The sequence below is a fragment of the Aspergillus lentulus genome (assembly GCF_001445615.1).
Source record: "Aspergillus lentulus DNA, contig: Alt01, strain: IFM 54703, whole genome shotgun sequence".
NCBI lineage: Eukaryota > Fungi > Ascomycota > Eurotiomycetes > Eurotiales > Aspergillaceae > Aspergillus > Aspergillus lentulus.
In genome coordinates this window covers 3,323,052-3,336,097 of record NW_028322123.1, presented here as the reverse complement: position 1 = coordinate 3,336,097, position 13,046 = coordinate 3,323,052, and the positions used below count along the sequence as shown (strand labels likewise).

The 13,046-nt window shown below is 40.9% G+C and overlaps 3 protein-coding genes across 3 annotated transcripts; all 3 read left to right on the top strand.

Moving 5' to 3' along the window:
* Window positions 1-6,249: 6,249 nt before the first annotated feature.
* On the top strand, window positions 6,250-6,879 carry ALT_1022 (uncharacterized protein; the record flags this gene model as incomplete). The annotated part of the gene is made up of 1 exon (XM_033564125.2): window positions 6,250-6,879. One exon carries the CDS (start codon window positions 6,250-6,252, stop codon window positions 6,877-6,879), a length of 630 nt encoding a protein of 209 aa, XP_033420016.2.
* Window positions 6,880-7,935: 1,056 nt separating this feature from the next.
* Window positions 7,936-8,370, top strand: ALT_1021 (uncharacterized protein; the record flags this gene model as incomplete). Its single annotated transcript, XM_033564126.2, has 1 exon — window positions 7,936-8,370. One exon carries the CDS (start codon window positions 7,936-7,938, stop codon window positions 8,368-8,370), a length of 435 nt encoding a protein of 144 aa, XP_033420017.2.
* A 1,158-nt stretch (window positions 8,371-9,528) lies between these two features.
* ALT_1020 (uncharacterized protein) lies at window positions 9,529-12,601 on the top strand (the record flags this gene model as incomplete). The annotated part of the gene is made up of 3 exons (XM_033564127.2): window positions 9,529-10,428; window positions 10,496-10,593; window positions 11,929-12,601. The coding sequence occupies 3 exons, from the start codon at window positions 9,529-9,531 to the stop codon at window positions 12,599-12,601; spliced, it is 1,671 nt and encodes a 556-aa protein (XP_033420018.2).
* Between the last annotated feature and the right edge of the window lie 445 nt (window positions 12,602-13,046).

Genomic DNA, 13,046 nt, shown 5'->3' with positions numbered 1-13,046 from the left:
AAGCTAGTAGGGGTTTATAGTGCATTTCCTACTATAATATTTAATATTAAGAGTTAATTAAACTTCCTAAAGTAATTTATACTATATAGTATTTAATTTATCACACCCTGGGATCTGTCTCTGCTATTCTCTGCTAGTTAACTACTTTAGGAATAGGGTGATATAGTCCCTAGACTATATCTAATACCTACCTAAGGCCTACTAACTAGGTAGCTTTAATAATGCAATAATATAATGATCTAGACAGGATTAAGGGTAATCTAAAGATAATATAAGAATAATAATAGTAGAGATAGAAGTAAGGCCTATTAAGTATATATACCTAATAGTAGAGAGTAACTAACAAATTAGACTAGTGAACTTATACTTAAGTAAGATATTATTATTAAATATAAGGAACTAAAACTAAGAATGCTAGATATAATATAAATAAGTATCTTTATATATCCAGAGTTCCTTAGTTGGTATATCTGATAGTATATTTTTAATATAGAAGTGGTATACTGTATACCCTAATATTATAGTCTTAGTATACTATTTATATACTATGTCACATGTTTGCTTCTGTAAGCATAATACTTCAGTAAGTAACTACTGAACTATTTTTCTGTAGGAACCTATCTAGATTAAGTATTCCTCTAGATCATGCCCTGATCACTCCAGGATTAACTAGTAATCATTGATCCTCAGGTTTCTGCCTGTCACATCCGCCTTGCACTAGCGCGGCTGTGTCAGTGCCGTAACAATACTATAAAGGATATATCTCTAGAAAGGGATTCACTGAATATAATATAATAAACCTATTCAAGATCTATGCTAAATATATCCTAACTAGAACTCACCTATGCAAAAACCTGGTCAAAGAAGTACCTATTAATAGTAAGGTGGGAAGATAATGCCTTTAGGATATGGTCAGTCTCTATATATTAACTAAGAGAGTTATATACTATTATAGGTTAACCCCTGTTAATAGGCAATGCCTAGTCTGCTAAAAATCTATAGAAAGGTTTATACCCTGCTTTACTTTAAAAAGCTACAGGGTCTAATAAGTTACTAGTATTACCTAGTAACTATAAGATTATATAAAGTATATTCTGTAATACTAGAGAAAGGCATTAAATATAGCTCCTTATTAATAGTACTATAAGAATAGTAAGAGAGCTTACCACTATATCTAATAAAACTTCATGTAGTTCTGCTACTTATGTATATAGCTATTATATAGTAAAGAAGACTAGAGTTAATACTATAGTCTTTATTTAGCTAATCTAAAACCCTAGTATAGGATACTAATATTTTACTATATCCTTATAGCTCCTGGGTTCTGCCCCTTCTATCTAGAGTTGCATTTGGTGCGAGTTCGGGCGAGTCCAACCTTAGTTAGAACCGAACCGATGCGATTTCGAGTTGAAATTTTAGAAATCAAATCCAAATCGAATCTGATGTGATTCGGTTGCGGTTTCACCGCAAAAACCCGCCACTAGGCCTAGCTAGGTATAGCTAGGCACCTACTAACCTATCTAGGCCAGCGGTATGCCTAGGCAATAATAAAAATTTTAATGGTTTTCAAAATTCAATTTCTCCTACCTTAGGCCTATGCTTTAAGCCTATTAGATAGGCTTATATAATATTATAGTTTTTATATGAAATATATAGTAATTATAGCTATTTTAATCTATATCTAAAATTTTAATTCAATATCTATAGGGCTGAATGGGTAGTGGTTAAAAAATTATTTCTAAACCATAGTAGTTGTTGACTATTAGTTATATATATACAGATACCTACACCACTTTCATACCAACCCATGACAAAAATGATTATTCCCCTATATCTTACCAACCACTAGATCTTCTGAATTAATATTTTTATATTTAGATAGACTAGATACTAGGCTATATAGTGATATCAATATTTCTATGGAAATCCTAGAAATTAGTGATTACTAAGCAAAATAGTTTTTTGTAGTTTAACTGAAGACCCCCTGGATCCGACCCAGAACCACCCCTAACCCGGTGCGGGTTTGCAATCTAGGAACTGAATTGAACCGCCGCGAGTTCGGTGAGGGTTGGGTTCGATTTTTGCGGGTCGGTTATGCCACTCTAATCCTGTACCTTCTTCCTTTCTGAAGCTAATTCTTATTAAAAGAGTTCAGAATCATCTGCATAACATTAGATAGAGATTTCTAATTAATTCTTAGCCTATTATAAGGTTAAAAGTTATTCTTCTAATTACATACAGTAATGGAGCTTCTAGCAAAGCCTAGTACTCTCCTTATTAAGATAGTATTCTAGCTACCACTAATAATTCCTTAATACTTATTTAGATGCTAGAAAGTCCTTAGAAAGCTTTAAGATATTAATTTTACTAGCTGGTTAGGCTGGGGGATTCTAATATCACTAATTAGGAGAGAGTTTGTAGATGAAATTTAGGTATTATACCACTAGGAAGTTGCCCTACAGAGGTAAGAACTCTACTAATAAATATATTCTATTACTATCTATAATACCAAGATTAACTCCTCTTAATGGGGCAAAGGGGTGTGGACTTTAGAGAAGTATAGGTTTAAGGATACTTTAATACCTCTTCTTTTTATAGTAAGGAAGCCTTAGCTGCTGGTTATACTTCTATAATATATTATTATATTTATAATACACCCTTTACATTAAGTATTAAGGATCATTAGAAATCTAATAGGGGAATAAGAGAGGCTAGATATATATACTATATATAGGGTACCCTAGGCACACTAGAACTGTAGAATAATCTTAAATTTCTAACAGTGAATTTTATTCTAAAATATATAATATAACTTACATAATAAATTACAAACCTTTGCTGTATTCAAGCCTTCTATTTATATGAACCTAAATTTACCACTGTATTAAAATACCATGCTATTATTTATCTAGCTTAATAAGGAATATACCTAGCTCTAGATAAAGACTATATTAAACTTAAGTTACTTAACTAGGATTAGAAAGCATACTATTCTATACTTCTTTTAATAAGACCTACTCTTCTTCCTTAGAAGAAGTAAATAGTAAACTCCTTTCTATAGTTAAGTATTCTAATCTTATTCCTCTTATATAAACCCCTTCTTCTCTAACCTATGTTAATATCTTATATAAAGATATAGGCTAGCTGCTACCCAGCCTCCTAGCTAGATAAGTAAGAAGAGGCCTAAACTACTATATTATAAAGTTAACTATCTTAACTACCTTACTAATCTACTAGCTCTCTTTAGTAACTATATCTAAGAGATTATTAATCTACTAATTAATATAGCTAGGGAGATTAGAAAGGCTGGTTACTAAGTTAGCTAAACTATTAGCTCTTCTTTCTAGATTACTAAGCCTCCTTTCTATATTCCCTAACTCATTCTTTATTTCAGCTGCTAGCTGCAAGATTAAAACACTATTATCATGTATTAGTAAACTAGATAAAACTAGGTAGCTAGATAATAAGCACTAACTCTGTAGCCTTATTTAGGTGTACAGCCCTAGAATCCTAAGAGTTAGCTATATAGAGTCTTGTGCTTTATAAGGGCCTATATAAACCTTTCCTTCTTAGTTACTTTACTTAGCAGATGTCTAGGAGAGTTCTAGTGGGATATAGATATAGTATTAACCTAGCTAGGGGTGGGCCTAGATACTAGTATATCTAGATTTATAATAGGATGGCTCTAAGACTCTAATACTTCCTAAGAGTTAAGTTAAGAGTAATCTAGTAACTTATTACCTAGCCCTAATTTAGAAGCACTATAGTAAAGAGGGAATTACAGGTATTTAAATATTATAAAAAGTAAATAGCAATGTGAGTTCTAGAGAATTATTAAGTATCCTATAATACTTCCTCTTATAGGACTAGCTCTGGCAGTGTCTATTCTATCTACTAGGCAATATCTAGATATTAAAATATATCTTTGATCAGCTAAAACCTGATTTAATTAGGCTAGGTGATTAGCCTCCTACACTGCTCTAGTATAGCTAATTAATAACAAGGGTATATATATTATCAGTCTTATCACAATCTCAAGAGTATCTTAGGATATATAACAGACTGCATCTCTATAATAGCTACCTGATATTACCCTCCTGCTAAGTTCATACACATCTTTACTTTAAAGCTTTTTATATTTTAATAATAGATTATGCTTTTTTCTTATAAGTCCTTTTCTTTACTTATATATATAGTAGAAATCATCTCTAGCTTACCCTTATTATACTTTAAGTTCCATGGCGTCCTTGGCCTCTAAGAATTATCTTACTATTAGCATGAACTGATGTAAGAGGCTCTTAATCCCTAGTCTTATAGTTAAGGATTCTAAACTAATGTTATATAGATAGTCTATTAGCCCTAGAGTTGCATTCGGTCTGAGTTCGGGCGAGTTCAAAACTAGTTGGAACTGAACCGCTGCGATTTCGAGTCCAAATCTTAGAAATCAGAACCAAACCTGATCCGTTCTGATTTAGTTCGAGTTTCACTGTAAAATCCGCCACTAGGCCTAGCTAGGCCTAGCTAGGCCCCTACTAACTAACCATGGTTAGATTCGGTTCGATTTCAGGCGAGTTAAACCGCTATCATTTGGTGAATTTTTGCTGTTCTGAAATTTCAAATAATTATTAACTGCTATACTATCTACCATACTATCACTATACTTATAGAAAATTAATATTTTTATATGAAATATATAGTATTTATCATCATAATAATCTATATCTAAAATATCGATTCGATATCTATAGGGCTGAATGGGTGGTGGTTAAAATCATCCTTAGATCATAGTGATTATTGAAGGTTGATGTATATATATATATAAACCACCACTACTTTCATACCAACCTATGATAGAAATGATTATTCCCTTTTATCTCACTAACCACTAGGTATTTTGAATCGATATTTATATATTTAGATAGCCTAGATCTAGGGCTATCTAGTGATATTAATATTATTAGATAGATCCTAGAAATTAGTGATTTCTATCCAAAACAGTGAGGGTTGGTTAGTCGAATCCAATAAAACCTCAAAAATTGAAACCAACAGTTTTAACTGAACTCAAATCAGTTCCAACCTAGGGAAACTGAAACCAGTGTGATTCCATAGGCTTAGAACCGAACCCTCACCGCTGCGAGTTCGGTGAGGGTCGGATTCGATTTTAGCGGTTCGGTTATGCAACTCTAATTAGCCCTATACCTAACAGAAGCTAGGCAAAAAATAAGAGAGTAAAATAGAAGAGATAGATAGGACTAGCATATATCTATAATAATATGCAGTTCTACATGCCATCTAGGATGATAATAGATAAATTATAGGTACCCCTAGTATCTCCTAAGACAGGACTAGGGTATAAGACTTATATCTTTCCCACCTTATTATAAATATATAAGCTAAAAACAGCACTCCCAGTCTTTAATTAATTAATAATAAGATAAAGTAAATAATCTAAATAAAGAGATAAAACCAGGTTATATATTAAAGTAAAGAATATGCCCTAACTATAAGATATAATAGATATTATTCCTCCTAATGAAGGGCAGGCAGGCTTGATTTAGTTTTCATCATACATCCCAGAGTTGACTTGAGTTGGATTAATATAGTGGTTAGTAATAATAAGACTTTTATTATCAGGGATCATAGTTAATTAAGGTATATGGTCTCTGAGCTACATAATCCTGGTCACCAGTATCCAATGCTATCAATTTTTATTAGCTAAAGGGAAAAAGATATCATACTTCAAGTTCTCTTCCCACATAATAATATTCAGAGAAGCAGGTCGACCTCCAGCATCGGTCTGGATCGTGCCGCCCGCATTCCACCGGAGCTTCTTTGACAGCCTTCAGTCGCCACAGAAGAGGTACGAGATTGTCAAGGACAGATGCCACATGAACTTCTTGAAGGATATGAACTGTGATGAGCTCTTGGGCGGCCAACTAGAGTTTTTGAGGACGTTATGAATTTCTGAGTCACATCTGGCCAACTCGGGCACAAATAATGGAAGTTGTATAAAACAGAATTCATCGACTTGCTATACACAACATTGGGTCAGTAAGAAGGAACCCGAAACCCGTGTAAAATTTTGGGTCACCTGATCTTTAATTTGTGACAGGTATTGTTACATTTCACGTTTCCACATCGGATTCCACGCACATAGAAGTCCGGCGTCACAAGTCAATCAAAAGGAACTTCATACATTGTTTATCATCGATCTATACCGTCTATACCGATCGCTCTCCCCCTCTAGATATGGAGGTAGACGATCCTCCTGTGGATGAAGCCCGCCCAGGGACTCCGCGGCCTGTTCGAAAACTCTGGTCCGCTATTGGGACCTTCCACCCCTACCCCCCTCCCCGCATCTCCCTGAAACGGAGGGCGCCATTCTCCCCCTATAGGATGCCTACGGCGATAACGGCCCCTATATCCAACACGCAGGCCCCTGGATCGATATGCCAGCAGGCTACCGCAGCAGCAAACGACCAGCTCCTGCTCCTAGGTGACTGGAAGCTGGCACTAACCTCCCTTGCAGAGGCACTTGAGACAACCATCTCCTCTCTACAAGGTCGTCCCAAAGAGCTCGCTAGAGGGCTTGTAGCTAGGTTTATTACCCTGGCAAACCACAACACCCCACAGCAAGGGGCAAAGCCTGATATAGCACGCCCCCAGCAGGCGCAGGCATATCAAGCTAAAAAGACCTTACAGGCCTCAACCTGGGCCTCAGTTGCCGCCCCCAAAGCTAGCCAGGACAACTGGCAATCTATTACTCAAGAATACCATGTGCAAGCTTCTCAACAGCAGGCACAAAAGCCAGCCCAGCAGCAGCCTCAGCAGGAAAGCGAAGCTGACTCCTGTATCTTTCATTCTTTCTCCGGCTGCTAGTCTCCTCCAGCCTACAAGCTATTAGGCTGCATGGTATCCGGGTCACCCTGGCAGAGAAAATTCCTGGTGAAATTACATGAGTGCAGGCTGTAGCTACAGGATATGCAATCTCAGCCACTGAAGAAGGCAGGGCTTTCCTACTCTCCCTACAGGCAAGCAGGCTAGCAGGAGACAGCAACTTTAAGGCCGCAACTAGTTTCTATCAGGTAGCAGTCCCTAGGATCCCTCAGCAGCTCTGGACCCTAGAGGGATGGGCACCCACCATAACTAATGATATTAGTACAGAAGCAGAGCGCATAGTTAACTGGTATGAAGCTGCTTATGACTAAGCCCTCTAAGCACCCTGTAGAGGAGGACTTAATCATAGCAGTCATAGCCTTTCCAAAGAAGCCATGTCGCGCCTTGCAACTCTTTAGCTCCTCTGGCCTATTACAGCCTACCTGCCCTAAGCAAAGAATAATATAGTGTACCCACTGCCACCGCTTCCATGATATATAAGCCTGCTGCTCTAGTGAGCACTGTATCTCCTGTGGATCCTCTAAATAAGAGCATACCTACTACATGCAGTGCATGAACTGCTGCGGCCCACATGTAGCAGACTACTAAAAGTGCCCTGCTAGACCATATGCACAAAAGGGTTCTATTATCTGCCTTGCAAAGGACACCTTAGCCGCTGTTCATAAGGCTAGCTGACTTGCCTTTCAACAGCAACTAGCTAAGATAGCCTCTAGCTACCAAGCTAGTAGTCCACATACCCCCCATCAGCCCTCAAGCCAGCTTGCCCAGGAGCTTGCAAATCAAACCCTCCCATCACCAGAACTATGAAGATAGTGCAGGCTAATATTGGAAGGGGCGGCCCTGCCCTCGACCTACTGCTATCATTTGAGGCAGACATTTTCCTAGTCCAGGATACCTTATTTGGAACACTCTTTGGCGACACCCAAAACACCCACACCTGGCTGTTCTCGAGCCGAAAACCGTTGAAAGTTATATTTAACTTTACCCTTGATCAGTTCTGAGTGGTAATTTCTTCTTCTTCTCGCTTGTTGCGGTGCAATGGGTGGTAAGAAGAAGAAAGGGGCTGTGGCGGCGGTAAATGCGTCACCGTGGCCTGACCTACCCTTCGATACCTTTAACGACCTTGATCTACGCGCCCATTCAACGAAGCTACTAGATGCAGTATCTCAGTTGAAACGCACTGCGGAATCTACTAGGGGTCTTCCCCCTTTTGAGATGTTCTGGTCGCTCCTAGGCACCGTGGAGTCCCTCACGGTGAAGGCACGCGATGGCGACGCAGCCCAGCTTGCTAAGGAGGTCCATGATATCAAAACCATGCTCAAAGACACCGCAAAACGGATCTCCAGCGAAACTAAGAGCATCCAACATTCTATTGATGCGCAGCGTACCCTCCCTGGCGCCCCCGGGCGCACCCCTACCGCGCGGCTCTGCTGTCCAGCAAGGCAGAATCCTCGCTCGTCTCTGATTGGATGAGACGGACCCACACCAACGGCTTAATTGTATCGGGGCATACCAGCACGGGCAGCCCGCCAGCGCCGGTCAACCCCCTGCGAAGCGACCTAGAAATCCACATCCGCTGGACTGACCGTGCGGTGGTCGACCCCTTCCGCCATAAGGAAGGCGCGCTCGCGGGGTGGGCTATGTTCGTTAGCTTCGGGTTTTATAGTCCTACTCTCATCTTGATGATCAATCATGCCCATGCTAAAGGGCATATGTAGATGTCTCGGTTGGAGGGCACTTACTCTGTTCCAAGGCAAGCCATGAGTACTGGATGAAGGCCAACTTTGGTCCGAATTGACGGCACCGGGAGCGCAATGAGGGATGAGATATGAGTTGGGATTCGGATCTTTCCTCTTTTTGGAAGTGCTAGTTTATGATGTGTTGCGGGCTTGCGGCGCTATGTTTTAGATGGCTGCCTCAGCCTACCTCACTTGATTTAGGCCTGCCAGTTCCTTCATAAATCTGAAGTTTTTGATTATCTTACATCTTACATCTTTCCTCTTTCTTTCTTTCTTCCTCTCTTTTTCTTTTTTTCTTTTTCCTTCCCCGCAGAGATATCCCTCTTCAATCACATCTTTCCTCTTATGCTTACTTATACATCTTCCCTTCTTCGCCTCTTTCTCTTCCGTTATTAGGTCTCTTAGCCCTGCGGTCTGAAACTGCCAGCACTAGATCTATTTGACGGGAGTATTGCTAAATACAAGAATTACCTGACTCGTTCGCGTTTCTGTGGCGTTGAAAGCACTCAATCTCTCTTCTTTGACTGATAATTTTGGCGCCGGAAGTGATTGAAAATAACTGATGATCTGTCCAAGTATTGAGGGAGCCTGACTATGGCGGCAACTGACTCACTCTAAGGAGCTAGGACTCCGCCTTATTAGATTGGATGATGGACATTCATTGTAAGCCATGTCTCAGCCTAGGTTTGGTTTTCTTGACATTTCCTCTCAGCCTCGCAGATGTACAGCTATATGTATTAGATGCTCTGGCCCTGTTCTTCGGTTGTTACAGCCTTCTCGGATCTTAACCCTCCCTGAAGATTGCCAGAAAGCACTTTTCTTCATCCTTTCATAAGGTTATCTTGATACAATTTTGCCACCTTCGTCCTCAGCGTTGCTGAGAAATATCAAGATGGCAGAAGCCATCACTATCGTGGGTGCAATTGCATCAACAATCCAACTGGTAGATTTCACAATCAAAGTTTTCGACCGTCTCAACCACTACCTCCACCTCGTTGACGAAGTACCGAAATCCCTTCGAGGTATCAGACTGCATTTGCCACTGTTCATCGAGGCATTGCGACGCACACAGTTTCACATTGATCACGGCCACTACAACCCAATGACTTCAGCCGTGCTGAAGTCCTTCGTTGACGAATGCAACTCACAAATGATCTTGCTCGAGGATATCCTCGCAAAGGTGGCACCCGCCCAGGACGATTCCAAGATGATAAGAAGTCGCAAAGCGGTTTGCAGTCTGAAGCATGAAAAGGCCCTGAAGAAAATTCACTCCAATCTCTCAGGATACATAGAGAAGCTGTTGTTGTTTCAAAGCACAGTTTCTTCAGACTATATCATGGTCATGATGAAGCCCATGCTGAGTCAAAACTCTGTTCTTTCGGAGAATTTGACCGCATCCACGACCAGGTCAACAGGCGGGCTTGTGGCTGACAGCAAAAACATATGGGCTACAAAGCCAATGTCCCAGAAGACTTCAAAAAGCCTTGCAAACTATTACAAGAACAAGAAGCAATACCGATTCTCACAGTTTATGGGATTGTATTGGCTCGGTATACCCTGGGCCTTCCAAGCGAGCCTGGATCTTTCATGGGGAAATTCTGGCTTCTCAATTACTCCAAATCTGCGGATGCAACAGCTGGTCAAGCATACCTCACCGGCATTTGAAGTTTCCTGGAAGTGCCAAACAGATCGTCAAGACATTCAGTCAGCCCGTGAAGCCCTATTTGAATTGTTCAGCACCGGAACAGTCTCTCCACAAGATGTTGACCCCGACGGGAGGACTTGGTTGGAGGTAAGTTGGATTTCTCATGCTTCTCATGCGATTTGCAAACAAAGAAAATTAATTGATGCCATTTCAGAGGATCTTATCTGTACGCATGAGCGCCAATCATGATATGCTGATTGCTTTCTTTAAGATGCTCTGTGAATGGGGCGCGCCGATGAATACTAAGACATCGTACGTCAATCATCGGGGGTGGTGGGGTTGGGGGGGGGGGCATTCTATCTCTAATAAAAGTACTGTATAGGCTTCTATCTCTCTGCGCAGGTTGGAGTGGCTTAGGACCCCATTTGACTTTGCTTAGAGAATTGATTGCTGTGGGGTATGACTTGTCTACAGACACATGCAATAGTCCCTTCATGTTCTCGAAGTTGCCGTTCGCGGAACCGTTGTTCGGCTTTCCCGGAGCATACACGGATATGCCAGATCCTTTTCTACTCAAGTTCTTCGTGGAATGTTCCAAAAATGCATGCGGTAAATGCTATCCACCTCCTGTGAGCTTCACTTACTGCCAGTTACTGATCTATCATCAGGTGTTTGGGGACAGACGCCTTTCATGGATGCTATTTTGTGTGGCTCCGCAACTGAAATCGCGAAGTTCCTGCAATGCCCACAGTTTTTTCAAGGCAGAAATGTTTTTGGGCAAACACCGATTCATCTGGCCGTTTTACGCCCCAGCGTGCTCCTGAGCGTACTGGAAGTATGGCCCCATTTTGACATTACGGATGATTCTGGGAGAAGTCCGCTGGTTTATGCCGCAGCATATGGCTGCGTTGAATCAGTCGTACTTCTTCTTAAGGCTGGGGTAGACCAGATAAATTCTCAGCACTTAGATTTTCTGGATTACGCCAGGGCCTGGCGTCATTGGGACGTGGTGACTGAGGCACTTACTTTTTTCCACACGACGGGGCTTTTCTCAGATACTTTTTTGAAAAGTCAGATCCATTGCCTCATGGCCAACTATCTTCACCTTGCGTGGCAGGGCCGGCCAGAAGATTTTAAGATCATGATCGATTTGGGAGCAAACCCACATTTTCTATTTGAGGACGGAAATACATTGCTTCATCGTCTTTGGCACGATACGCAGGTGAACGCCCTATTTGAAGCCGGATACGAATATATTGATCGTTTTAATTTGGAAGGTCAAACTGCTCTCATGTCGTCAATATCCCGGTGTCACTGTCTGATCTACAACAATATTCTGGCACGAGGATGTAATGTCAACCATCAAGATAACAGAGGGCTCTCAGCATTGCACATTGCATGCCAAAGGATGAATCAAGACATATTCCACCATTCAGCGGATCCATCTTATATGCTACAAGAGGTTTCGAGAATCATTGTCCTAATAGCAACGCTTTTACATCATGGTGCAGATCCCTTAATGCATGACAACTGCCGCTGCCCCTGCTCTCCTAATGGCTGTTCACCATCTACCAAACTCCTTTATTCGGAGAGGTGGAATGCATCGACAGCTCATATATGGGTCTTGGACTGGCTCTTGACGTTGAGAGAATCCCGGGGAGAAACCACTGCGCAGAAGGCTTTAGCGGAGCTAGTTCGAGCAATCGAGTTCGAGAGGGCTGGCATTACTCATGTCTGCTGTCAGAGAACAGCATTTTCGCGTGGTCCAATGGAAGAAGAAGAAATTGACGAGATTCTCGATGAGGAAAAGGACTTCATCTCAGAACTGAATGATACCATGGAACAATTCGTCCAAAGCATTGACGATGGCTCCATTGAGGAGAACTGGCTCAAGACTATGGTTAGCTTTCATGCTCCGGAAACCGACAATGAAAACAATTTATGGTCTTGGGCTACTTGGAAGGGAGTGAGTTCATCAATGAGCAATAATTGGAGCAGTCCACCTCCGTGGCATTCGTCGAAAATGCAAGACTACAATAATCGTCCGATCCGCGCCTCCACGGCTTCTGCAGTGAACGAACCTCGCTACTGGATCGACAAAACGTGCGACGAATTTCGGAGAGAGCAAGGACCGATAACAATGCAAAGGATACGCATCAGCCGGCTTTACTCTGCGTGGGTGGAGTACTTCTACAGAAATCAAGCACTGCACGACTACCCTACTCGAATTGGCAAAGAATGGCATGAACGTAGAAAATATTGGGCGACTCGGCAGGCCGAGATTCTTGATAATGTCTCTCGAGTCAGTGAGATGTTGTGAATATGGATTCCTCATTCACATTTATAGGGGCGTATGCATTGATAATATGGAATCAGAGACTCCTCAATAAGCTTTGTCTAAATGGAAGATGTCGCCTTTAACGTAAGGAAGGATGAAGAGGTAAGAATCAGACACTGCATTCCAAGTACTTACTAGCTGATTTTGAATCACTCAAGTCTTAAACCCAGCCAAGCTGCTTTAGTTAACAGATGCAAAAACTCATCCACCTTAAACCCTGTATATTGAATACACAAATGATTTGCCAGAGTACCCAAGGACAGATCCAAATGGATATACCTAGTTATTCCAGTGAGTAGCTACTCGCAAGAAGAAGCAGAGCAATTAATAAAGGATGTCAGCACTTGTGTTTACAAACTAGTTATTAACCAATTCAAAGATCCAGTATTCTCAAGCAAGTGTCCAAGGTGCAAGAAAGAATAATAAA